We start from the raw sequence: 27361 nt of genomic DNA, 5'->3' as shown, positions 1-27361 counted from the left end.
CAGCTTCGCCCACAACGAACTGGCGGTAATCCATCATCTGTTGGGCGAGCTTTGCAAAGTCAGGCGTCTCGTCCCCTTCTAATTCTTCATCCCGGTCTCGGTTGAGTAAAGGGTATGACACTCTAGACAGGCTGTCCGCATTTTGATTCTCAGCTCCAGCCCTATATTTGATCTTGTAATTGAACTTGGAGAGCCGAGCCATCCAACGCTGCTCCATGACTCCGAGCTTCGCATTTTCTAAGTGAGCCAACGGGTTGTTATCGGTCAGGACTAGTACTTCAGCCCCTGTGAGGTATCCCGCAAATTTCTCCGCCATAGCCCACGTTAGGGCCAACAGCTCCAGCCGGAACGAGCTATAATTGGTGGGGTTCCTCTCGCCCTCATGTAGGGACCGACTGGCTTAGGCTATGACCCGTTCCTTGCCTTCTTGGACCTGTGAAAGTACTGCCCCTAGACCCTGTAGGCTGGCATCGGTGTGTAGTTGGAAGGTTAGGTTGTAGTCCGCATATGCCAGGATAGGGGGAGACGTTAAGGCACCCTTTAGGGCTTGGAAGGACTCTTCCTGGCTGGGTCCCCAGCTGATGGGTCGTCCTCTGGGGCTGTTGGTGGTCCCTCGAAGCAGGTCATGCAAGGGTGCAGCAAGCCGGGCGAAGTTTTTGACGAACCGGCGGTAGTAGCCGGCCAACCCCAGGAAAGCCCTGACCTCCTTGACGTTTGTGGGCTGCGGCCAATCCCGTACGGCGGCTATCTTCTCTGAAGACGGCTGGACACCTTCGGCTGAGATCCGGTGGCCCAGATAATTGATCTCGGGCTGCAGAAGACGGCACTTGTTGGGTTTCAACTTTAGGCCATGTTCTCTCAGCCTACTGAACACACGGCCCAGCTGCTGCAGGTGTTCTTCAAATGTGGCCGAATAGACTACAATGTCGTCCAGGTAGATGAGGGTGAAGTCGAAGTTGAAGTCTCCCAAGCAGCGCTCCATCAGCCGCTGGAAAGTCCCCGGCGCGTTGTTCAGACCAAAAGGCATCCGGTCGAACTCGTACAGGCCCATGGGTAGGATGAAAGCAGTCTTCTCTCTATCTTTCTCGTGCATAGGTACCTGCCAATATCCGCTGGCCAGATCCAACGAAGAGAAGTATTTGGCTTTCTTCAGGGCTGTCAGGGATTCTTCGATCCTTGGCAAAGGATATGAGTCCCGGATGGTGCAAGCATTCAAACAGCGGTAGTCCACACAGAATCTTAGGGACCCGTCCTTCTTCTTGACTAACACCACCGGTGCAGCCCAGGGGCTCTGGCTTTCTCGGAGCACTCCAGCGTGTAGCATGGAATTCAGGAGATTTTTCACTTCTTGGTATTGCTGGGGAGGTATTTGGCGGTACCTTTCACGGATAGGAGCAGTGTCACCTGTGGGGATTTCGTGCTTGATACTGGTGGTGCACCCAAAGTCGGTGTCATGCCGGGCAAAGGACGCCTGATGCTCTTGAAGTAGCTCTTCCACCTGGGACACCTCCCGTTTGGAGTATTGGGATACGTCCAACTGACACTTCTCTCGTAGTTCTCGCCCCGCGTTGGTGTCACCCGCGACAGCGGCCATGGCAGAGACCGTCACTGTCCAATCTCCCTCTGTAGACGGTACAAACTGGAGGGGGCTCATAGGGTTCACCTCTTCGGTCAGAGCGTAGACTCGGGCGAGCTGTGTCCCGGCTTCTAGGTCAACGCTCACGTTAGCCGTGTTGCCCAGCCTGACAGGAATTCTTCCATTTCTCACTACTGCTAGAGTTCGAGCGACTAGTGGATTCAGCTTCCCTTCCTTCGGGGTGCGCGGCTCAATCAGCACCTCCACGCCTTCAAGCTGTCTCGTGGTGCTAAGGGGTAGTGAGATAACTGTCTCTTTCCCAGCCGGTAAGGTGATCCTAGTATGGCGGGGTACGGTGATCATGGCCAGCGGCAGTTGTTCTTCTGTCATTCGCTGGAGGTTGCAGGTCCGGACCACTTGCTGAAAGGCACGGCGGGTGGCCCTATGTGCGGTCACTTCTTGCCAGTACTTGGGCCCCTTCTTGGTAAACAACACCAGATTGAGGTCTTTCAAGATGTTCATCCCAATAATCATGGGCGTCTCTGATCCAAAGCCTTCCCTGACCACGATTATCCCTCTCTTCCCGAGATCTTGGCCACAGATTTCGGTGTTCATCCAGGCAACTCCTGTCACCGGAATGGGTAGATTATTGGCTGCTTTGATCTTGATGGCGGTATCAGGGTCATAGGCAACCCGCGGCTTTAGACACTCTTCGTAGAACTGCTCGGAGATGGTGGATACCTGAGACCCAGTATCCATTAACCCTTGTATGGCGATCCCTTCCAGTAATACTTCCAGGGTGGGGCTATTCGATGCAAGTTTGTTCCGTGGCTGGCTCTGTTTTCTTACACCCCTCTCTTTGGCGTCCCCTGCCGAGTGAGCCTCTTTGGCAGGGGCGTCTAGTTTAAAGGCGGCCGCTGTTGTGGGACATGACTTGCTGGTTCTGGTAGATCGGACTGTGGATGAACTTGAAAGTTCTGGGGGCAACGGTTGGCTCTATGGCGGGGATCGCCGCATGTCCAGCATCTTCCCATTGGCCGGCTGGGTTGTTGTCTCGCTTGCCGGACCGCCTGTTGGTCTAGGGTGAGCTGTAACACCTGTTTCTGCAACTCTGCCACCATCTGCTTCAGTTCTTCCGTGTTGCTGTTCGGAGTCCCGATACCAGATATGGACCTGCAAGCCGCGGTATATGTCTGTGTCTCCACGACAGGTCCCCTTGAACGTTCTATAGCTTCTTGTTTGACCTCAGCGAACGTAAAGGCCGGATTTATCCGGAGTAGATCTTGCAATGAGCGGTTAAGGTACGGGTCTCTCAATCCGGTCACGAACTGATCTCTCAACACCAGGTCACGGGCACCCGTACTAGCTAGCTGTTCTTCGTTTCTACAGGCTTGTTCTAGTAGCACTTGAAGGGCATTGGCATATTGAGGAATGTCCTCCGACTCGAGCTGAGTACGCCGGAAGAACATATAGCACAATGTTCCCGCATAAGTGGTCGGCCCATAGGTGTTCTCCAGCACCCGCACCAAGTCATCCAACATACGCTGGCCCCTAACCGTCTCCAGCCTGACTGTCGTCCACGATTCCCCCTCTAATGTTAGCATGGCCATCTCTGCTAAGGTCTTAGGATCAGTGTTATACATTTCCCCCACTATCTTAAGTTGTTCAGTCCATTCAGTTACAGGATAGTTCCGTCCGTCAAACTTTCTCACCTGATTGACAATAGACGGCGGGGGAGCCGTCCGGTTATAAGTTACTACCGGGGGATGATTTTGTTGGTCACACATCCTGCCGACTACGCCACATGAAGCGACCGGTGGTAGGGCCGCGGGTGTGTGTGTATGCTCTATTCCAACAAAATCCCCATACTCAGATTTTACCGGTAGTAACATTTCTTTACTAGGAAACATATTTATAACACAATCAACCAAACTATCTGCGCACATGTGTATAGTGGAGTCCCCAGATCTTCACTCCTTCCGGGTACGCAGCAAGAAGAGAAGAAAAAAAACAACAAAGAAATGGCGGCAACTTTCCCTAACTTTCCCTATAATCACGTACCAGCCTGTCCCAGAAGAAGATGCCGCTCCCACGTCGCAGGCCTGGAGTCTCACGATGATGGGTCCCGGTGCAGCGCTGAAGGGATGCAGCTCCTCGGTCTTTTCCTTTGATCTTCTCCCGCTGGTAACGGATTTTAGTCAGTCTTTTAGTCCCGGGGCACACCGAGCACAAGAAGGGAGGTCACGGCCCCTGCACTTGCACTCAGGGTGTGATGCTCTGCAGTCAAGTTGTCACAGCCCCTGGATATGCACTCCGGGCGCGATGCTCTGCAGTCCGGTTAGATCCCTGGTGGAAACAAAGTCCTGCAGCCCGGGGATGGCAGAAAACACTTCCACAGGGTGATTCCTCCAAGAATCCAGTGGCAAAAGAGCCCTCTGTACAGGGAGACCACACGCAGCTCTCTCCTGTCTGGGCTCCGGGGCTGAACCTCCTTCCCGCACTTTTTCTTCCTGGTCAGAACACACAAGCTGCAGCAGGGGATTTCCCACCTCTGTGTTTGTGATTGCACAGTCTGCCACTGCCCCCTTGTGGGCAAGTGCTGAAGCAATATTCAAATCCATTTCTACATTAATGATGCAGTCTGAATTGTTGATCCCATTACAATACTATTTATTTTTAATACATAAATCCATAAAGTATTGCACAGACATTTCCGTTGATAGCGTTCAAGGAAAATGTAATCAAATTAGTGAGCGAATATTTTTCGATAATCACAAATATGTACTTTCTACAATGCTCCACACTGCTACTGAACTATTACTATTTAGGACTTTCATATCCACTCCTTTTTTTTGTCGGTCAAATCGTTGAACAATTGAAAAATCTTTATTTACCTTACATAATTTTTCGAAAGTTGGACGAGATATTGTTCGTTCACTTAAACGATTTCATGCACAACAAACAAGCATTTTCGGATACATAGATAAGTCACTCGTCGCATTCATATTACACAATGAACATGAATGATTGGTCTGTTACGTTAGAATTTGACAGGATAGGCCAGTGTAAAAAGTCACCTATTATCTGTGTCAGGAAGCATAAGATCCAACTATATTTTTCACTAATTAAAAAGTTAAACTTTGCACAGCAATGAGGTATGGTCCATGCAACACATAGGATGTGGCCTGGTATTTCCATCCTAAAAAATAATCAAAAGGTCAATGAGTGACAGGATTAGGCCTCTTGCTCCCACACCTCTGTCAGTACAGACAAGACACAACTTGAAGACCCATCTTGGAGTCTTGATATTTAAAAACATTCCAGGCAGACAGCAGGATGGTGGCATCAATTGCCCTACCCCATTTCCCCATAGTGTTTTTGCACAGCAGTGAGATATGACCCATGCAACACACAGGATGTGGCCTGGCATTTCCATCCTAAAAAAATCAAAAGGTCAAAGAGTGACAGGATTAGGCCTCTTGCTCCCACACCTCTGCCAGTACAGGCAAGACACAACTTGGAGACCCATCTTGGAGTCTTGATATTTAAAAACATTCCAGGCAGACAGCAGGATGGTGGCATCAATTGCCCTACCCCCATTTCCCCATAGTGTTTTTGCACAGCAGTGAGATATGACCCATGCAACACACAGGATGTGGCCTGGCATTTCCATCCTAAAACAATCAAAAGGTCAAAGAGTGACAGGATTAGGCCTCTTGCTCCCACACCTCTGCCAGTACAGGCAAGACACAACTTGGAGTTTTGATATTTAAAAAACATTTCAGGCAGACAGCAGGCCAATAGCATCACACAGATGGGTTCACATACTAATATTTGTTGGTGTTATAATTCTGTTTCTATTATTTTAGATACTTTTCGAAAAGTTCCATCTGCACCTGAAGTGTAAAAATAAGATTCCACAGACAAGCTTAGGTCATGTCTTATCTACGGCTGAGCCAGCGGTAATGTCAACTTATGTGGTCAACTCTTTTCTGGGGACAGTTTCACATGGGGCATATAGGCTTCTATAATCATAGGCCAAGGTCAACACATGCCAGAATATTAAAGGGAACTTTTCTTTTAGCAATCGTATGTGCCAGTGCTGAGAAATCAAGCTTTGAAGCCACATTCAAATACTCTGGGAGTGAATTGGGCGTGTGATAATGCACTTAATTGACACCCTTCCCAATACGTTTTAATGTTAAATTACATGTAACTGAAAAGGTTAATTTATAAGGATAAGGCTGCACATCAAACTTAGATAATAGTATAATGCCATAAGCATACCGAAAAGTATTGAAGCATACAATGAAAAATGCCGCTTGCTAACTTGAAAGTGTGAATTATGAAATGCATACCTACCATGAATATTAGGAAAAAGGAGATATTTAGCAATCGCATTGATCAATGTAACTGAGCCCCAAAACCTCGTCAAGGTATATCTCTATATTGGGGTCCCTAGCTCTATGACCCTAACTGTGTGTCATCTCATTGCAATTAAAAACTGCTGTGTGTGGAGAGGGGTAAGCAAGGACTGTCTTATATAGTTATAATTGCATAACTATATAAGCAATGTATATAATTGCAAAGAGATGACACACAGTTAAGGGGGCTTTACACGCAACAACATCGCTAATGAGATGTCGTTGCGGTCACGGAATTCGTGACGCACATCCGGCATGTGAAACGCATGAACGACCGTTAACTATCAAAATTACTCACCATATCGTTGATCGTTGACACGTCGTTCTAATCTCAAATATCGTTGCTGTTGCAGGACGCAGGTTGTTCGTTGTTCCTGTGGCAGCACTCATCGCTATCTGTGACACCGCAGGAACGAGGAACAACACCGTACCTGCGGCCGCCGACAACGAGGAAGGCAGGAGGTGGGCGGGATGTTCCGGCCGCTCATCTCCACCCCTCCGCTTCTATTGGCCGCCTGCCGTGTGACGTCGCTGTGACGCCAAACAAACCTCCCCCTTAGAAAGGAGGCGGTTCGCCGGCCACAGCGTCGTCGCTAAGCAGGTAAGTCCGTGTGACGGGTGTTAGCGATGTTGTACGCCACAGGCAGCGATTTGCCCGTGACGCACAACCGATGAGGGCGGGTGCTTTCACCAGCGACATCACTAGCGATGTCGCTATGTGTAAAGTGGCCTTTGGGGTTATAGAGCTAGGGACCCCAATATAGTTATACCTTGACGAGGTTTTGGGGCTCAGTTACACTGATCAATGCGATTGCTAAATATCTCCTTTTTCCTAATATTCATGTCAGGTATGCATTTCATTATTCACACTTTCAAGTTAGCAAGTGGCATTTTTCATTGTATGTTTCAATATTTTTCAGTATGCTTATGGCATTATACTATTATCTAAGTTTGATGGGCAGACTTATCCTTATGTATTATGTATTTCTTTGTCGCTCCATTGGGAGACCCAGACAATTGGGGTGTATAGCTTCTGCCTCCGGAGGCCACACAAAGTATTACACTTAAAAGTGTAAAGCCCCTCCCCTTCTGCCTATACACCCCCCGTGCCTCACGGGCTCCTCAGTTTTTATGCTTTGTGCGAAGGAGGCTGACATCCACGCATAGCTCCACATCTTAGTCAGCAGCAGCTGCTGACTATGTCGGATGGAAGAAAAGAGGGCCCATAACAGGGCCCCCAGCATGCTCCCTTCTCACCCCACTCTGGTCGGCGGTGCTGTTAAGGTTGAGGTACCCATTGCGGGTACATAGGCAGGAGCCACATGCTGTTTTCCTTCCCCATCCCTTAATGGGCTCTGGGTGAAGTGGGATCCTAATCGGTCTCCAGGCACTGGGACCGTGCTCCCTCCGCAGCCCCTGGGGAATCTGCTGGACAGGAGCCGGGTATCGTCAGGGACAAGGCCCTGCTACTGTGAGGTACTCTGTGTCCCCCTGGGGGACCGCGCATGGAGCGCTTGTGCCATACACACTGCAGCACTGCTGGGTGTGTTAGTGCGCCGGGGACTACCGCGCCGGCCGCGCTTATTTGCCGGCCGCGCTTATAACTTTAGTCCCCGGCTTTTGCGGCCTAGTATCGCATATTCCCGCCCCCAGGCCTGCCAGTCAGGGGAAGGGCGGGACGCTGCACAGGACGTCAGCGCTGAGGGCTGGAGCATACTTTGTATCCTCCTCCCCCCTCACTCAGCACAGTGGGGCATCAGATTCCCGCACTTTCTGGGGCACGTCCACGGCCCCCTCCTCCCCACAGAACGCCGGCAGCCATTCCTGTCAGCACTTCTGACGCTGGAGAGGAGAGACAACACGGCTCTGGGAGGCCCAGGCAGGGAATCTGGTGATCACACAACCGCTTTGAGCGGTCGGTAAGCAGCACCTGGCTGCTGGCCCCACTGAGTGCCGAAGTGTACATATATATATATGCTTATATGCTATACATTTACACTGTACGGTCGCACTGTTGATTTTTGGCTATATACCCTCCTGGATTGTACTCAGAGGAGACAACAGCATGTCGTCCGCAAAAAGCAAGGGTGCCAAAGCACAGGCTTACTTTGCAACCTGTACCTCATGTGCGGCTATACTACCGGCAGGTTCCACCGATCCTCATTGTGTGCAATGCTCGGCCCCTGTGGCACTTACTCAGCCGGAGCCTCTGCTACTGGTGGCCCAGGTGGAACCACCTGCTACCACTGTCCAGGTGACAGGGACGGAGTTTGCAGTATTTGCTGACAAACTGTCTGAGAGTATGGATAAATGGTCTGCTAAGATACTAGAAGCCTTACAGTCCAGACCGGTGACTCAGGCCACGGGCACTGTTGAATCATTGACCCCAGGCCCCCCTCAGTTGGAGCAGCAAAGTGCTCCTGGGGTGACCCATAGGTCCCAGGGTGAGGTCTCTGACACGGACCGCAGTCCCAGGCCGCCTAAGTGGGCTCGCTGGGAAATTCCCTCGACTTCATCACACGGTTCGGGGTCTCAGCAGGAGGACTCTCTGGATGATGAAGCGGAGGTAGCAGATCAGGATTCTGATCCTGAGGCCGCTCTCAACCTAGATACACCTGAAGGTGACGCCATAGTGAATGACCTTATAGCGACCATCAATCAGGTGTTGGATATTTCTCCCCCAGCTCCTCCAATTGAGGAGTCAGCTTCTCAGCAGGAGAAATTCCGTTTCAGGTTTCCCAAGCGTACATTGAGTACGTTTCTGGATCACTCTGACTTCAGAGAGGCAGTCCAGAAACACCGAGCTTGTCCAGATAAGCGTTTTTCCAAGCGCCTTAAGGATACACGTTATCCCTTCCCCCCTGACGTTGTCAAGGGCTGGGCTCAGTGTCCCAAGGTGGATCCTCCAGTCTCCAGACTGGCGGCTAGATCCATAGTTGCAGTGGAAGATGGGGCTTCACTCAAAGATGCCACTGACAGACAGATGGAGCTCTGGTTGAAATCCATCTATGAAGCTATCGGCGCGTCTTTTGCTCCAGCATTCGCAGCCGTATGGGCACTCCAAGCTATCTCAGCTTGTCATGCGCAGATTAATGGAGTCACACGTACGTCTGCTCCGCAAGTGGTGTCCTTAACCTCTCAGGCGTCGGCGTTTGCGTCCTACGCCATTAATGCTGTCCTGGACTCTGCGAGCCGTACGGCGGTAGCGTCCGCCAATTCGGTGGCAGTCCGCAGGGCCATGTGGCTACGTGAATGGAAGGCAGACTCTGCTTCCAAAAAGTTCTTAACCGGTTTGCCATTTTCTGGCGACCGTCTGTTTGGTGAGCGATTGGATGAAATCATTAAACAATCCAAGGGAAAGGACTCATCCTTACCCCAGTCCAAACCAAACAGACCTCAACCACGGAAGGTACAATCGAGGTTTCGGTCCTTTCGGTCCGCGGGCAGGTCTCAATTCTCCTCGTCCAAAAGGCCTCAGAAGGATCAGAGGAACTCCGATTCATGGCGGTCTAAGTCACGTCCTAAAAAGACCGCCGGGGGAACCGCTCCCAAAGCGGCCTCCTCATGACATTCGGCCTCCTCACACCGCATCCTCGGTCGGTGGCAGGCTTTCCCGCTTTTGCGACGCCTGGCTGCCACAGGTAAAAGACCGTTGGGTGAGAGACATTCTGTCTCACGGTTACAGGATAGAGTTCAACTCTCGTCCTCCGACTCGGTTCTTCAGAACATCTCCGCCCCCCGAGCGAGCCGATGCTCTTCTTCAGGCGGTATGCACTCTGAAGGCAGAAGGAGTGGTGATCCCTGTTCCTTTTCAGCAACAGGGTCATGGTTTTTACTCCAACTTGTTCGTGGTGCCGAAAAAGGACGGATCCTTCCGTCCTGTTCTGGACCTAAAACTGCTCAACAAACATGTAAAAACCAGGCGGTTCCGGATGGAATCGCTCCGCTCTGTCATCGCCTCAATGTCCCAAGGAGATTTCCTAGCATCAATCGACATCAAAGATGCTTATCTCCACGTACCGATTGCTCAAGAGCATCAGCGCTTCCTGCGTTTCGCCATAGGGGACGAACACCTTCAGTTCGTGGCACTGCCTTTCGGCTTGGCGACAGCCCCACGGATCTTCACCAAGGTCATGGCAACAGTAGTAGCAGTTCTGCCCTCTCAGGGACACTCGGTGATCCCTTACTTAGACGATCTGCTTGTCAAGGCACCCTCTCAAGTGGCATGCCAACACAGCCTGAGCATTGCTCTAGAGACTCTCCAGAGTTTCGGGTGGATCATCAATTTTCCAAAGTCAAATCTGACACCGGCCCAATCACTGACATATCTTGGCATGGAGTTTCATACTCTCTCAGCGATAGTGAAGCTTCCGCTGGACAAACAGCGTTCACTACAGACAGGGGTGCAATCTCTCCTTCAAGGCCAGTCACACCCCTTGCGGCGCCTCATGCACTTCCTAGAGAAGATGGTAGCAGCAATGGAGGCAGTTCCTTTTGCGCAGTTTCATCTGCGTCCACTTCAATGGGACATTCTCCGCAAATGGGACAGGAAGTCGACGTCCCTCGACAGGAACGTCTCCCTTTCTCGGGCAGCCAAGGCTTCCCTTCAGTGGTGGCTTCTTCCCACTTCTCTGTCGAAGGGGAAATCCTTCCTGCCCCCATCCTGGGCTGTGGTCACGACGGACGCGAGCCTGTCAGGGTGGGGAGCGGTCTTTCTCCACCACAGGGATTAGGGTACTTGGACTCAGCCAGAGTCCTCCCTTCAGATCAATGTTCTGGAGATAAGGGCAGTGTATCTTGCCCTAAAGGCGTTCCAGCCGTGGCTGGAAGGCAAGCAGATCCGAATTCAGTCGGACAACTCCACAGCGGTGGCATACATCAACCACCAAGGCGGAACACGCAGTCAGCAAGCCTTCCAGGAAGTCCGGCGGATTCTGCTATGGGTGGAAGCCACAGCCTCCACCATATCCGCAGTTCACATCCCGGGCGTAGAAAACTGGGAAGCAGACTTTCTCAGTCGCCAGGGCATGGACGCAGGGGAATGGTCCCTTCACCCGGACGTGTTTCAGGAGATCTGTTGCCGCTGGGGGATGCCGGACGTCGACCTAATGGCGTCCCGGCACAACCACAAGGTCCCGACATTCATGGCACGGTCTCAAGATCACAGAGCTCTGGCGGCAGACGCTTTAGTTCAGGATTGGTCGCAGTTTCAACTCCCTTATGTGTTTCCTCCTCTGGCACTGTTGCCCAGAGTGTTACGCAAGATCAGGTCCGACTGCCGCCGCGCCATCCTCGTCGCTCCAGACTGGCCGAGGAGGTCGTGGTACCCGGATCTGTGGCATCTCACGGTGGGCCAACCGTGGGCACTACCAGACCGACCAGACTTGCTGTCTCAAGGACCGTTTTTCCATCTGAATTCTGCGGCCCTCAACCTGACTGTGTGGCCATTGAGTCCTGGATCCTAGCGTCTTCAGGGTTATCTCAAGAGGTCATTGCCACTATGAGACAGGCTAAGAAACCAACGTCCGCCAAGATCTACCACAGGACGTGGAGGATATTCTTATCTTGGTGCTCTGATCAGGGTTTTTCTCCCTGGCCATTTGCCTTGCCCACTTTTCTTTCCTTCCTTCAATCCGGATTGGAAAAAGGTTTGTCGCTCGGCTCCCTTAAGGGACAAGTCTCAGCGCTCTCTGTGTTCTTTCAGAAGCGCCTAGCCAGACTTCCACAGGTACGCACGTTCCTGCAGGGGGTTTGTCACATAGTCCCTCCTTACAAGCGGCCGTTAGAACCCTGGGATCTGAACAGGGTGCTGATGGCTCTTCAGAAACCACCTTTCGAGCCAATGAGGGATATTCCTCTCTCACGCCTTTCGCAGAAAGTGGCCTTCCTAGTAGCAGTCACATCACTTCGGAGAGTGTCTGAGCTAGCAGCGCTGTCATGCAAAGCCCCTTTCCTGGTGTTTCACCAGGACAAGGTGGTTCTGCGTCCGGTTCCGGAATTTCTCCCTAAGGTGGTATCCCCCTTTCATCTCAATCAGGATATCGCCTTACCCTCTTTTTGTCCTCATCCAGTTCACCAATGTGAAAGGGATTTGCACTTGTTAGATCTGGTGAGAGCACTCAGACTCTACATTTCTCGTACGGCGCCCCTGCGCCGCTCGGATGCACTCTTTGTCCTTGTCGCTGGCCAGCGTAAAGGGTCACAGGCTACCAAATCAACCCTGGCTCGGTGGATCAAGGAACCTATTCTCGAAGCTTACCGATCTTCTGGGCTTCCGGTTCCCTCAGGGCTAAGGGCCCATTCTACCAGAGCCGTGGGTGCGTCCTGGGCTTTGCGGCACCAGGCTACGGCTCAGCAGGTGTGTCAGGCAGCTACCTGGTCGAGCCTGCACACTTTCACGAAACACTATCAGGTGCATACCTATGCTTCGGCAGATGCCAGCCTAGGTAGGCGAGTCCTTCAGGCTGCGGTTGCCCACCTGTAGGAAGGGGCCGTTTTACGGCTCTATTTCGAGGTTTTACTTTACCCACCCAGGGACTGCTTTTGGACGTCCCAATTGTCTGGGTCTCCCAATGGAGCGACAAAGAAGAAGGGAATTTTGTTTACTTACCGTAAATTCCTTTTCTTCTAGCTCCAATTGGGAGACCCAGCACCCGCCCCTGTTCCCTTCAGGCTGTTGTTCTTTGTGTACACATGTTGTTCATGTTCAATGGTTTCAGTTCTCCGAAATTTCTTCGGACTGAATTTACTTTAAACCAATTTATAACTTTTCCTCCTTCTTGCTTTTGCGCCAAAACTGAGGAGCCCATGAGGCACGGGGGGTGTATAGGCAGAAGGGGAGGGGCTTTACACTTTTAAGTGTAATACTTTGTGTGGCCTCCGGAGGCAGAAGCTATACACCCCAATTGTCTGGGTCTCCCAATTGGAGCTAGAAGAAAAGGAATTTACGGTAAGTAAACAAAATTCCCTTCTTTTTGGCTTGCACTCATAATATATATCAGTGCTCACTTCAGTTATCCTATTTAGTAATATGAAAAGGTTAATTTCTCAGGTCTCACACATCGGATTGCTACAAGACTGGTATCATTTATATTGTCTTACTAGGACCTATACAACCACACCACTCGTTTTAGTAAGATCATCCTGACAACTTCACTTTAAATTTATTTGCATTAAGAAAGATAACTGCAATGTTAACGGGGTCATCTAATACAGGGCAATTCTTATTTATCTGCCCCATTATCGTTCACATTTTAGATCCATGTGATGTTCATGTGTCTATTAGTCTTAAGGGCCCTTTGCACACACGACATCACAGGTGCGATGTCGATTGGGTCAAATCGAAAGTGACGCACTTCCGGCGTCGCTCTCGACATCGTAGTGTGTAAATCGTTTTAACTACGATTACCGAGTGTCGGTCATTTTCATTATTTTGGCTGCTGCGACGGTCCGATGTTGTTCCTCGTTCCTGCGGCCGCACACATCGCTGTGTGTGAAGCCGCAGGAGCGAGGAACATCTCCTACCTGCGTCCCGTCTGCAATGCGGAAGGAAAGAGGTGGGCGGGATGTTTACGTCCTGCTCATCTCCGCCCCTCCGCTTCTATTGGGCGACGGGGGCGGGGACTATCGCGCTCGGCATCGCAAGCATCGGCTTGCGATGTCGTAGTGTGCAAAGTACCCCTTAGTTTTACAAATTCCCAGTAAAATTACTGTTTTTTACAGATTTTGGAAACTTTGTAAAAAAATGCATCGTTTGAACATGGCCTTAAACATCACAGTAGAACACAAAAATCAGTTAAACTTTGGGGGTCTCAGTCTGTCGAGGAAGGATAAGTAAATATGAACCAATGTCACCTGCTTTGGGGGAAATAAAAGCATTTTAGCATTTTACGCATGCCTTTGCCACTAAATATAGCAGGAAGCTGTACCTGCAGCCCATTCATGTAGCCCAGAATTGAGGCTAGAGAACGCCAGAATTGGCAGGTCCACCTTAGGTGTCCCATTCTCTTCACATACTATAGCACATTTCACAAATGGGAAAGAATTCAGAGACACATTATTGAATGTTATGTTGACTGCAACATCATCCAGAATGACCCGTTTGTTAGTGGATTAGTGATGTTTAGGGGAGACATATCCTTGCAGCATCACACAAACCTCCATGTGGTAGGTAACCGTCTCAATCGCTGTTAGGTACCGGGATGAAATCCTCACAGCCATTGTCAGACCTTATGCTAATGCAGTTGGCCCTGGGCTCCTTCTGATGCAGGTCAATGCCGACCTTCATGTGGTGAAGTGTAGGCAGGTCCAGAATGATTAAGACATTGATGCCATTGACCGGCCATCACACTTCCTGTCGCGGGCGGGGAGGAGGGTGTCAGCACACCGCGCTCACCCCTTCTGCTCGGGTCCGGCAGCTGCTCAGTGGTGGCTCGAGCGGTGGGCCGGATCCCGGGGTTTCTCGAGCGGCACTCCTCGCCCGTGAGTGAAAGGGGGTTGTTTGGGGTGTTGGGATAATGTCCGTGACGCCACCCACGGTTGTGGTGATGTGTAGCACCACCGCTGCTCAATGCGGGGATCCCGGGGATGGTGATGGGGAGCAGCCAGGTGTTGTGTTGCCCCTCCGTGGGTAGGGGTTGGTGATCCCGGGGCCCGGTGATGGCTTGTGAGGTGCAGGGCCTGGTGGGCGCAGGGACGCGGGGGCAGCGCTGTGCCTTGCGGCACTATGGTACTCACTCAGCCTGAGACTTGGACACAGTTTGTACGGTAAACCAAACGGCTGGTAGGACGGTCCCACAGACGGCTGCTTTGCTTCCCCGGTAGGTGACGGTGATGTCCCTCTTCCTTGCACCTGTATGTACGGATGGTTGCGATGGGTCCCCACCGGTAACCCGCTCCCCGGCTTCAAGCTGGGCCGGAGGAGCACTACACTTTGCCCGCAGGCGCTGGCCCTCAGAGACTGGTGCCCTGGCGGTGGCGGTGCCTCTGTTGTACAGGTTGGACTGTTGCCTTCAATCGGGACTTGGTTGTTGGGGGAATCTACGTCCCCTTCACTGACGGATTCGGCAAATTTGGCGACTCCTAGCCTTGCCGGGGTCCGAGAGGCCCCTGCCCTGGTGCTGACTGTCTTTCGGAACACTGCTCCAGACCACCGGGCACACAGCCAACGGGGTCCTTCCAGGAACTTCCAAACGGTCCCCCTCCGGACAGTCACCGCCGTCGCTGACCTTGCTGTTCTAGCCCTACACACAGCTGGGCTCTCAGGCTTTGCACACTCTCTGCTCTGTCACCACTTCTTGCTTTCCTCCTTTACTCCTTTTCTTTCCTCCACTTTCACTTCTTAGTTGTTTACTCTAGCCCCTGCCTGGGCTACTCCTCACTCCTTCCACTTCCTCCTCCCTGACTAGACTGCCTGACACTTCCTGCCTCCAGAGCTGTGAGCTCCTTGGTGGGCGGAGCCAACCGCCTGGCCCACCCCCTGGTGTGCATCAACAGACTCTTGGAGGAAGGCAACAAGGATTTCTGGTTAGCAGATGAGCCTACCTGGAGTGTGGGGTGTGGTGGTGTTGTGACCTGTGTCCCCTGGCTTGCCCAGGGCGACACATTCCCATACCTGAATCCAAATTAGAACCTTTGGAATATAATGTATCAGTGCAAATATGCCAACAAGAAATCCCACAACCTTTCCAGGAGCTCATTGTTGCCCTTAGGGCTAGGACGGCAAGTAAAACGGCCCAAGTGGAATGAGATTAAAAAAAAAAAAAATCGCATTCCACTCAGACCCATGTTACTCTATGTAGCCATTCCCATCTGCGACTATTTTCTCAGCCCTGATCGGACCGAAAAAAACAATTGCAGTATGTTGCAGATGGAATCTGATCCGTATTCACTCGCACCCATACAAGTCTCTGGGTGCAAGTGCAACATCGTACTGCACTCAGATGACACCGGAGTGCAGTGAGATAATCGGATCAGCTGGCAATGGAGGAGATGGAGAGATTAATCCATCCCTCTCCTCCGCAGCTGTGATCCAATCGCAGCATCGGATCACAGTGGCATGGCACTCTGCTTACACTCGCAGCACAGCGGGAGACGGGGGACATTAGCATAGCGCATCTGACACTCGTGTGGCCCCAGCCATAGTCAGATCTTGGAGAAGGACATCATCCATAGACTCATCAAGAGCATGGCCAGTCATTGTCGAGAGTGCACACAGGCATGTGAGGGTCATACACACTACTCAGTAACATTATGAGTTGTTGCAATGAAATTTGCAGAAAAAAAAAAATAAATATATACATATATATATATATATATATATATATATACTGGTGTGTGTGTATATATGTATATGCATATATATATATATATATATATATACACTGTGAATTTCATATATATATATATATATATATATATATATATATATATATATATATATATATATATAGTTGTTAGAATATAAAATAAGTCTTGTGTATGCCTGTGACCAATAGAACTTAACCTTCTCCATTCATATCCTAGTTAAATCAACTGAAGGACCTGCATCCTTTGCCTGGAATTGTTTTACAATTTAGACAAGTAAGATTATTTTTTTCAGATGTTTTTTTTTTTCTCTTGATACATGATCTAATTGCTTATAGGCTATCCATAGACTCTAAACATTTGGGCAGTCCAACTTTGTAGTGATGATCTAAAATATAACTGCATAGGAGTGCAGCTACACCTGATCCTGTAGCTGTGGGAACAGGGATCTAGCTGTCAGCCCCCATAGAGAAAGCACAGTTTATGGTTTGCTGTGTATAATGAGAGAGTGTCGCGGGCGGGGAGGGGACACTGCGCTGACCACACTCGGGTCCGGCGCTGCTGCTGCTCGGTGGCTCAAGCGGTGGGCCGGATCCGGGGACTCGAGCGGCGCTCCTCGCCCGTGAGTGAAAGGGGAATAGTTTTTGAGGGATTGGGAAGTCGGTCCGTGACGCCATCCACGGTTGTGGTGAGGTTGGGGCACCACCGCTGCTCTGGACGGGGATCCCGGGAGCGATGACAGGGAGCAGCCGAGATGTTTCTCTCCCCTCCGTGGGTAGGGGGTTTTGGTGATCCCGGGGCCTGGAGATGGTGACTGGACAGTGGATGGCAGGGTTTGGTGGGGTGCAGGGTCGTGGGGGCAGACGGCACGGTGGTACTCACTCAGCCAATAACGTGTACGGAGTCTCTGGTAAAACAAACGGCTGGATGAACGGGTCCCGCAGCCGGCTGCTCTAGTTTCTCCCCTGACTCCAGGCTAATAGTGTGCGTCCTTCCCTGCACTTTCTTTATATGCTCCTCCTGTGCTCCGGTTTCCAGCTGTCTCCCCGGTTCGGTACCGGACGGGCCACCACCCTGTCCCGGCTACCTACGGTTCCACCAGGACTGTCTTCCCGGCCCCTGCAGACGGCCACTACCGTCCGCCTAACTGACTACAAGAGGGTCCTAGGCTCCAACCTAGGCCCCTGTCTGCTTCTGCCACTCTGCGCACCTTCTCTCCCTTCCTCTGCCTGGACTTGTCTCTGTTGTTTCCTGCCTCAGACCAGCTAGACTCTTCGGTGGGCGTGTCCATCTGCCTGACTCTGCCCACCTGGTGTGTCTGTCTGAACCCGAGGGAGGAAATCAGGTCTCACTGGAGATGACTGCTGTGACCTGCTGGGGGTGGGGGTGTGTGTGTGTTGTTACCTGTGGCCCCTGGCTAGTGCAGGGCGCCACATTCCCCCTTGGTTAAATGCAGACCGTCCGCGGGCTGCCCGTCCATCACCGGTTTTATTTTCACAACTGAAAAAGAAAATAAACAAGCATGTTCAGAAATCTTCCCTTACGGGAGGCATATCACTTCAACCGTTGCAACAACAATAAAACACTTTTAATAATAACAACGGAACGGGTCCTTCAGTCACCCACCCAAACAACCTGGACCTGATGCTGCCCCTAAGAAGTGGGCAGCACCCCTTGACCCCAGTCCAGGAACGGGCCCAGATTTGTTACCGGAACGGGTACTTCGCTGCCGTTGCGGTCGGGCGGACTGCCGGAGCTGTCGTCATCTCCGTTGCGGCCGGGCGGACTGCCGGGGCCGTCGTCATCAGCGGTGCGGCCGGGATGGAAGCCGAGGCCGGTGGCAGGGCGGTAACAAAGTTAAAACCTGGGGACCCCAGGCCTGGGCCCTCCCTCACAGACGCTGCGAGCTCCGCTACCGGTGACAGGGGTAACGGGTCGGTTGGGGCGTTGGCCACGGGCATGGGCACTGAGGTTTCAGCGGTGACGGACAGACGGGACATCTCGTGCAGCGGTGCTCCAGGAACCAAATATTTGCAGAGTCCTGGCGTCCCTGCTTCCACAGCCACGGTTCACATGCGGCCAGACGCCATCCGTCCCCCGTAGGTCTTTTTCCGGCACCTCCTCTTCAGGGGCGGAGCTTCGGCTTTCGCGCCTCCACTGCTCGGGAAGACACTCGAGCGGGGAACTTTTCGCGCCCAAGATGGCGGCTTCTGAAAATTTTCGGCCGGACACCTCCGGCGGGACACAAGGCGCACTTCTACCAGGCGGTAGAACGGTAAGATCCTGTTCGTGACGCCAAGTTGTCGCGGGCGGAGAGGGGACGCTGCGCTCACCACGCTCGGGTCCGGCGCTGCTGCTGCTCGGTGGCTCGAGCGGTGGGCCGGATCCGGGGACTCGAGCGGCGCTCCTCGCCCGTGAGTGAAAGGGGAATAGTTTTTGAGGGATTGGGAAGTCGGTCCGTGACGCCACCCACGGTTGTGGTGAGGTTGGGGCACCACCGCTGCTCTGGACGGGGATCCCGGGAGCGATGACAGGGAGCAGCCGAGATGTTTCTCTCCCCTCCGTGGGTAGGGGGTTTTGGTGATCCCGGGGCCTGGAGATGGTGACTGGACAGTGGATGGCAGGGTTTGGTGGGGTGCAGGGTCGTGGGGGCAGACGGCACGGTGGTACTCACTCAGCCAATAACGTATACGGAGTCTCTGGTAAAACAAACGGCTGGATGGACGGGTCCCGCAGCCGGCTGCTCTAGTTTCTCCCCTGACTCCAGGCTAATAGTGTGCGTCCTTCCCTGCACTTTCTTTATATGCTCCTCCTGTGCTCCGGTTTCCAGCTGTCTCCCCGGTTCGGTACCGGATGGGCCACCACCCTGTCCCGGCTACCTACGGTTCCACCAGGACTGTCTTCCCGGCCCCTGCAGACGGCCACTACCATCCGCCTAACTGACTACAAGAGGGTCCTAGGCTCCAACCTAGGCCCCTGTCTGCTTCTGCCACTCTGCGCACCTTCTCTCCCTTCCTCTGCCTGGACTTGTCTCTGTTGTTTCCTGCCTCAGACCAGCTAGACTCTTCGGTGGGCGTGTCCATCTGCCTGACTCTGCCCACCTGGTGTGTCTGTCTGAACCCGAGGGAGGAAATCAGGTCTCACTGGAGATGACTGCTGTGACCTGCTGGGGGTGGGGGTGTGTGTGTGTTGTTACCTGTGGCCCCTGGCTAGTCCAGGGCGCCACATTCCCCCTTGGTTAAATGCAGACCGTCCGCGGGCTGCCCGTCCATCACCGGTTTTATTTTCACAACTGAAAAAGAAAATAAACAAGCATGTTCAGAAATCTTCCCTTACGGGAGGCATATCACTTCAACCGTTGCAACAACAATAAAACACTTTTAATAATAACAACGGAACGGGTCCTTCAGTCACCCACCCAAACAACCTGGCCCTGATGCTGCCCCTAAGAAGTGGGCAGCACCCCTTGACCCCAGTCCAGGAACGGGCCCAGATTTGTTACCGGAACGGGTACTTCGCTGCCGTTGCGGTCGGGCGGACTGCCGGAGCTGTCGTCATCTCCGTTGCGGCCGGGCGGACTGCCGGGGCCGTCGTCATCAGCGGTGCGGCCGGGATGGAAGCCGAGGCCGGTGGCAGGGCGGTAACAAAGTTAAAACCTGGGGACCCCAGGCCTGGGCCCTCCCTCACAGACACTGCGAGCTCCGCTACCGGTGACAGGGGTAACGGGTCGGTCGGGGCGTTGGCCACGGGCATGGGCACTGAGGTTTCAGCGGTGACGGACGGACGGGACATCTCGTGCAGCGGTGCTCCAGGAATCAAATACTTGCAGAGTCCTGGCGTCACTGCTTCCACAGCCACGGTTCACATGCGGCCAGACGCCATCCGTCCCCCGTAGGTCTTTTTCCGGCACCTCCTCTTCAGGGGCGGAGCTTCGGCTTTCGCGCCTCCACTGCTCGGGAAGACACTCGAGCGGGGAACTTTTCGCGCCCAAGATGTCGGCTTCTGAAAATTTTCGGCGGACATCTCCGGCGGGACACAAGGCGCACTTCTACCAGGCGGTAGAACGGTAAGATCCTGTTCGTGACGCCAAGTTGTCGCGGGCGGAGAGGGGACGCTGCGCTCACCACGCTCGGGTCCGGCGCTGCTGCTGCTCGGTGGCTCGAGCGGTGGGCCGGATCCGGGGACTCGAGCGGCGCTCCTCGCCCGTGAGTGAAAGGGGAATAGTTTTTGAGGGATTGGGAAGTCAGTCCGTGACGCCACCCACGGTTGTGGTGAGGTTGGGGCACCACCGCTGCTCTGGACGGGGATCCCGGGAGCGATGACAGGGAGCAGCCGAGATGTTTCTCTCCCCTCCGTGGGTAGGGGGTTTTGGTGATCCCGGGGCCTGGAGATGGTGACTGGACAGTGGATGGCAGGGTTTGGTGGGGTGCAGGGTCGTGGGGGCAGACGGCACGGTGGTACTCACTCAGCCAATAACGTATACGGAGTCTCTGGTAAAACAAACGGCTGGATGGACGGGTCCCGCAGCCGGCTGCTCTAGTTTCTCCCCTGACTCCAGGCTAATAGTGTGCGTCCTTCCCTGCACTTTCTTTATATGCTCCTCCTGTGCTCCGGTTTCCAGCTGTCTCCCCGGTTCGGTACCGGATGGGCCACCACCCTGTCCCGGCTACCTACGGTTCCACCAGGACTGTCTTCCCGGCCCCTGCAGACGGCCACTACCATCTGCCTAACTGACTACAAGAGGGTCCTAGGCTCCAACCTAGGCCCCTGTCTGCTTCTGCCACTCTGCGCACCTTCTCTCCCTTCCTCTGCCTGGACTTGTCTCTGTTGTTTCCTGCCTCAGACCAGCTAGACTCTTCGGTGGGCGTGTCCATCTGCCTGACTCTGCCCACCTGGTGTGTCTGTCTGAACCCGAGGGAGGAAATCAGGTCTCACTGGAGATGACTGCTGTGACCTGCTGGGGGTGGGGGTGTGTGTGTGTTGTTACCTGTGGCCCCTGGCTAGTCCAGGGCGCCACAAGAGCAATAGCTCCTGGGTCACAGGAGACCCAGACAGCTCTGCTGTGTAGCCATGAGGCTGCATTTCCCCTTTAACTGGGGCTAATTTATCAGCCTTAGTTACAAGGGAAATAAGATGATTTTTTTTCGATTATTTCAATGTCCCCCAGAGATCTTTTATTACCTTATAGACCGCACAATGTGAACAATAAATAAAAATTTAAATACATAAAAAATAGCCGGTAAACATTTTTAAATATATTTGTCAATTGAAATCGTTGTTACCAGCCCCACCCCTGTAAAAAAAAAACCCTCAAACGTGTCCAATATATAAAAATATTTGTTACAGAACAGGGAACAAGTTTTCTAAATGTATTGTATTGATCTTATGTGTTCATAAACAAATTTTGTGAAAAAACAGACACTTATTTCTTGATTTTTCACCAATATAGCCTGATAATCACCAAAAAATAAAAAAATAAAGGGGCTATGACAGTGACATAAAAATGAAGCCCTGTGTATCATGAAAAAAAAAGACACAAATATCCGTTTGAGAAAAAAAAAAGTCTTTAAACTGCATGTATGAAAAAAACTGGTAAATAGACTGATCAGGAACTGGGGAATACTATCATAAAGTGTATTTCTCTAATTTTACTTATGGGAAATTATTTTCCAAAAATCAGCATTACATTTATAACTCTGGCTGTAAGGCCTCATGTTGTCATATGGCTTTAGTATGTCTGCATGTAGTTTGGAGCCATAATACGTCTTCCTCTAAGGCCCGTTTCACACGTCAGTGAAAAACACTGACGTTTTTCACTGGCGTGTAAAACACGTACATGTCCCTCCGTGTGCTGTGAATCACGGCACACATGGGTTGTCTAAGTGGAATCCGGGCTCCGTTCTCCGTGGCCCATGATTGCACTTAGAGATTAACTCACCTGTGCGCGCTCCCGCTCTCCATGGTGCTGATCGCTCCCACGGTGCAGCATCCGGCCGGCGCTGACCCCTGCAGCAGCTGCTTCCGGGTCGGCTGTGTCGTGCATCATGAATATGTGTGACAGTAATGAGCCAGCTCAGAAGCAGCAGGCTGCACGGGCTGCAGAGGACACCGCTGAAGCCGGGTGAGTAAAAATGATTTTTATTTTAAAAGCACGTTTTTTTCTGGCACGTGTTTCATGGACCACACCACTGCGTGGTCCGTGGGACATCAGTGATGCCAGAAAAAATGGACATGTCTCCGTGCGGCAATCACGCACACGTACGCTGCACGGAGACATGGTCAGTGAAAAATCACTGATGTGTGCGCAGACCCATTCATTATAATGGGTCTGCGTATGTCAGTGATTCTGGTACGTTTAAAAAAAAGCACAAACGTCCCAGAATCACTGACGTGTGAAACAGGCCTAAGGCCTCTTTCACACGTCAGTGAAAAACACACGTTTTTCACTGACGAGTTAAAGGTGCATATGTCCCTTCGCTTGCTGTGGTTTGGGCACATGTTTGATCTCCGTGTGCTGTCCGTGATAATACATGGAGATCAGGCACACTTATGCTCACTTGTCCACACCGCTGCTGTCCGGGGTGCTGAAGTGTCCTGCGATACTGTGTCCGGCCGCTGCTGTCTCCTCTCTGCAGCTATTTCCGGGTCAGCTGTGCGGTGCATATGTATGAGCATAATTAGCCGGCCTGGAAGTATTCGTCACCAGCAGCGGTGGTGCCCAACCTCACCACAACCCGTGGGTGGCGTCACGGACCAAATCCCCAAACCAAACTACCCCCTTTCACTCACGGGGGAGGAGCGCCGCTCGAGTCCCCGGATCCGGCCCACCGCTCGAGCCACCGAGCAGCCATCGCAGCAGCGCCGGACCCGAGCGTTAGCGAGTGCAGCGCAGCGGCGTCCTTCCCCGCCCGCGACATATGCGGCACGGAAACACGTCGGTGAAAAATCACTGTGTACTCAGACCCATTAATTTTAATAGGTCTGCATATGTCTGTAATTCTGGTACATACGTACCAGAATCACTGACGTGTGAAGGGAAGCCTAGGGTGCACGGAGCCAATAAATACAGACACAGCTGTACTTATAGCTTTGCCTTGTGAAGCTAGAAATCCGCTGATATTTTCTTTATACACCATATATCATACATCCCATGTGTGCTATTGTTGCCCTAAACATTTTTTCATAGTTTTAATGTCTATTGGTTATTTTACTATGGTCTAAATTTACCCGTTTAAACAATGAAATATTTTGTATTATATTTAGGGATGATCGAATACCAGAATATTCGCCTTCGCGAATATCCGACGAATAGGTCGCCGCTATGTGAATATTCGATGCTCAATGTAAGTCTATGGGAAGCCCGAATAGTTCTTATTTGGGTGTTATTCGGGTTTCCCATAGACTTACATTGCGCATCGAATATTCGCGAATAGTCGAATAGCGGCGCCTATTCGGCGAATATTCGCAAAGCCGAATATTTGTGGTATTCGATCATCCCTAATTATATCATCTTATATTTAAAGGGATTAATATACTTGTCACACACATTATATTTATACTTTTTACAGATACAAAAAATAAAGTCAACATTTGTTGATGGGCTCTTCACGTACGTGAATAAGGTAATATTGATAGCATTCCTTAATTTCATTGTTTTTCAATTTTTCCTTTGAAATCATTAAATTTCTCTTATATTTTTTTACATATTTATTGAGAATACATTGCTTAAAGTGAATCTGTCACCATTTTTTTTTCTCCCCCATCTGAGAGCAGCATAATGTAGAGACAGAGACCCTGGTTCCAGTGATGTGTCACTTACTAAGCTGTTTGCTGTCATTTTGATAAATCAATGGTTTCTTTTCTGCAGATCTACTAGTTATACAGATCTCATGAATATGCTGGACTACCTGCAGCACGCCAAGTAGTCCTGTAATGATAATCTACTGCTGATTAATCAGTGATTTTATCAAAATTACACTAAGGAGCCCAGTAAGGGACACATCGCTGGAATCAGGGTCTCTGCCCCTACATTATGCTACTCTCAGATAAGGTGGCAAAATACTGGTGACAGATTCCCTTTAAGATCAAGACGTATAATTTATCATTTAAAAATTCAGACATGGGATAATAAAAAAATAAAAAAATAGGCAAGGGACAAATGGCTTATCTACAGTGTTTAATTTTGTCCCCTATATACCCTAGATGAAATTGGTGGGATCAACTAAGCATTATCAATTGTATATAGAGACCTTTGACCCTCTCCTAAGGAAATTAGGGGGAAGGAGGCATTTGCCAACTCTCAGGCAACACAATCAGACCTGAATTTATCAGATACATATGGAATATGTTGTGAATATGCGCCTAAATGCTTAAAGGGGTTGTCCACTACTAGGACAACCCCTTCTGATTTCACGTTTCCCTCAAGTAAAATAAAAAATTCTATACTCGCCTCCGTGGCTGGCGCGGTTCCAGCAGTGCCGGGGCTCACGTGACGTCACGCAAGCCCTTTGTCCAACCAGCGCCGGCTTCTGTCTCTCCGCCTTCAGACAAAAGAGTTAATGAACAGGAAGTGAGAGGTGTGGCTGCTGCTCACTTCCTGTTGATTGCTCCTGTGTCCAAAGGAGGGGAGAGAGAAGCCGGCGTTGATTGGACGTCACGGCACCGTGAGCCTGGACACCGCTGAAACCGAGACGGCAGTGGAGGGGAGTATAGACTTTTTTATTTTATCTGGGGGAAAGTGGAATCAGAAGGGGTTGTCCTACTAATAGACAACCACTTTTAGACTGGAACATCCTTTTAATGGGAATCTGTCACCAAGTTTTTGCTATGTAATCTGAGAGCGCTATGATGTAGCGGAAGAGAGCATGATTACAGCACTCTGTTTTGCTGTTTCAATACAATCAGTATGTTATCAAGAGGAGATTATCATTACAGGACAACTGCCCTTCAGCCTCCTAGTCCATCCCCACTTCCACCACCAATTAGCGACTATGTCACTATACAATGTGCACAGAAAGCTGCTAATCAGTGGTGTGGGAGTGTTATACACAGCTCAAGAGTCAGAAATCTAATCTCTTTGATCTCTGCTCTTGCTTATTCCTCTGTTAAGGCCGCTTTACACTCGTCGATTTATCGGGCGATCGCATGTGCGACGTGACATGCCCAGATCGTATTTACGATTTGCCGGTATCACTTATTGGTCGTTTATTTGCTGTCACACGTAACGATCTCAAAATCGACGCATCAGCGATCAACGATATATTGTTGGACCCAGGCGATCGTTTGAATGTTGTTCGACGTTGGCAGGGTGTCAAACGGAGCAATATGTCGGCTGCTTCCCCAAAGCGAACAATTTTTTAAAAATGAACGACGTGTCAACGATCCACGATTTTTATCCTATTTGCGATCGTTCAGAGTCGCCTGTAGGTGTCACACGCAACGACGTCGCGAACGATGCCGGATGTGCGTCACGGAATCCGTGACCCTGACGACATATCGCCAGATAAATCGACGCCTCTAACGGGGCCTTTATTCCTCCTGGAATATATGAAAATCTGACAAATGAGTGTTACTAGAATGTGCCCGGCATAGTCTGACACTACCAGCAATGACTGAAGGTTAAAAACGCCACATTGACAATGAGAGTGATGAAAACATAAGTATTTATGTTCCTGTCATATTGTAGGGCTGTGTGTCTCCCACCTGGAATCAGACGGGCACTGTCAGCGGCAGACTTTCTGCAAAACATCCTGTAAGTTTGTGTTATGTTCATTCATAAGGCCCCATAACACAGTAAAGAAAAAACAGTCCTCTAAAAAAATTGCATTGTAGTAATGTAAACAGCAGCAAAAGTACTTTTACATGAGTAGCAATAGCAGAATTAAAGGGGTTAACAGCTACACATTTTTATATTAAAGTCATGTCAAGGCTGATAAAAAAAAAAAAAAAAAAGGTTCTCATCTACTTTCTCACAGCTATTCGTCCTCATTGCTATCTTTGTCCGCTGACTATCTCCTCAACAGGAATACAGTCATATGAAAAAGTTTGGGCACCCCTATTAATGTTAACCTTTTTTCTTTATAACAATTTGGTTTTCTGCAGCAGCTATTTCAGTTTCATATATCTAATAACTGATGGACTGAGTAATATTTCTGGATTGAAATGAGGTTTATTGTACTAACAGAAAATGTGCAATCCGCATTTAAACAAAATTGGACCGGTGCAAAAGTATGGGCACCTCAACATAAAAGTGACATTAATATTTTGTAGATCCTCCTTTTGCAAAAATCACAGCCTCTAGTCGCTTCCTGTAGCTTTAAAATGAGTTCCTGGACCCTGGATGAAGGTAGATTTGACCATTCCTGTTTACAAAACAATTCCAGTTCAGTTAAGTTTGATGGTCGCCGAGCATGGACAGCACGCTTCACATCATCCCACAGATGTTCAATGATATTCAGGTCTGGGGACTGGGATGGCCATTCCAGAACATTGTAATTGTTCCTCTGCATGAATACCTGAGTAGATTTGGAGCGGTGTTTTGGATCATTGTCTTGCTGAAATATCTATCCCCTGCGTAACTTCAACTTTGTCACTGATTCTTACACATTATTGTCAAGAATCTGCTGATACTGAGTTGAATCCATGCGACCCTCAACTTTAACAAGATTCCCAGTGCCGGCATTGGCCACACAGCCCCAAAGCATGATGGAACCTCCACCAAATCTTTTCAATATTTATACAAAAATATTTGTTTCTTTTTATTCCAATATTTTCATTGAGTTTGACTATTTAAACTTTATTCAGCAGTGTCTTGCTGTTCAAAACGCATCTATCAAAACGCAGGTGGAAAAGCAGGTAAAAAGCGCTGAAAACGCATCTAAAACGCGGTAAATACGCATGCGTTTTCAGCGCTAAATTTCTGAAAAAGGCAACTTTGGTCAAATCAATTAAGCCCAAAACGTGCGTTAAGAACTGCAAGTAGATGAACGCAAAGTGGGGCCCTAGCCTTAGACTAGACACACTGACTATGACTCGCCCAAGTGAAATGTGAGAAAAT

The 27361-nt window shown here is 50.6% G+C and overlaps 1 protein-coding gene across 1 annotated transcript in view; it reads left to right on the top strand.

The window, feature by feature from the left end:
- POLN (DNA polymerase nu) overlaps window positions 1-27361 on the top strand; it is a 270736-nt gene that overhangs the window by 91977 nt on the left and 151398 nt on the right. The window contains exons 9-12 of the mRNA XM_075332945.1: window positions 5446-5538; window positions 16525-16581; window positions 23874-23927; window positions 25991-26056. Of these exons, the coding sequence (XP_075189060.1) occupies window positions 5446-5538; window positions 16525-16581; window positions 23874-23927; window positions 25991-26056 (270 nt within the window). The remainder of the gene's footprint in view (window positions 1-5445; window positions 5539-16524; window positions 16582-23873; window positions 23928-25990; window positions 26057-27361) is intronic.

The sequence above is a fragment of the Anomaloglossus baeobatrachus genome, chromosome 1 (genome assembly GCF_048569485.1).
Source record: "Anomaloglossus baeobatrachus isolate aAnoBae1 chromosome 1, aAnoBae1.hap1, whole genome shotgun sequence".
NCBI classification, from domain to species: Eukaryota; Metazoa; Chordata; class Amphibia; order Anura; family Aromobatidae; genus Anomaloglossus; species Anomaloglossus baeobatrachus.
This window is presented reverse-complemented; position numbering and strand designations above follow the sequence as displayed.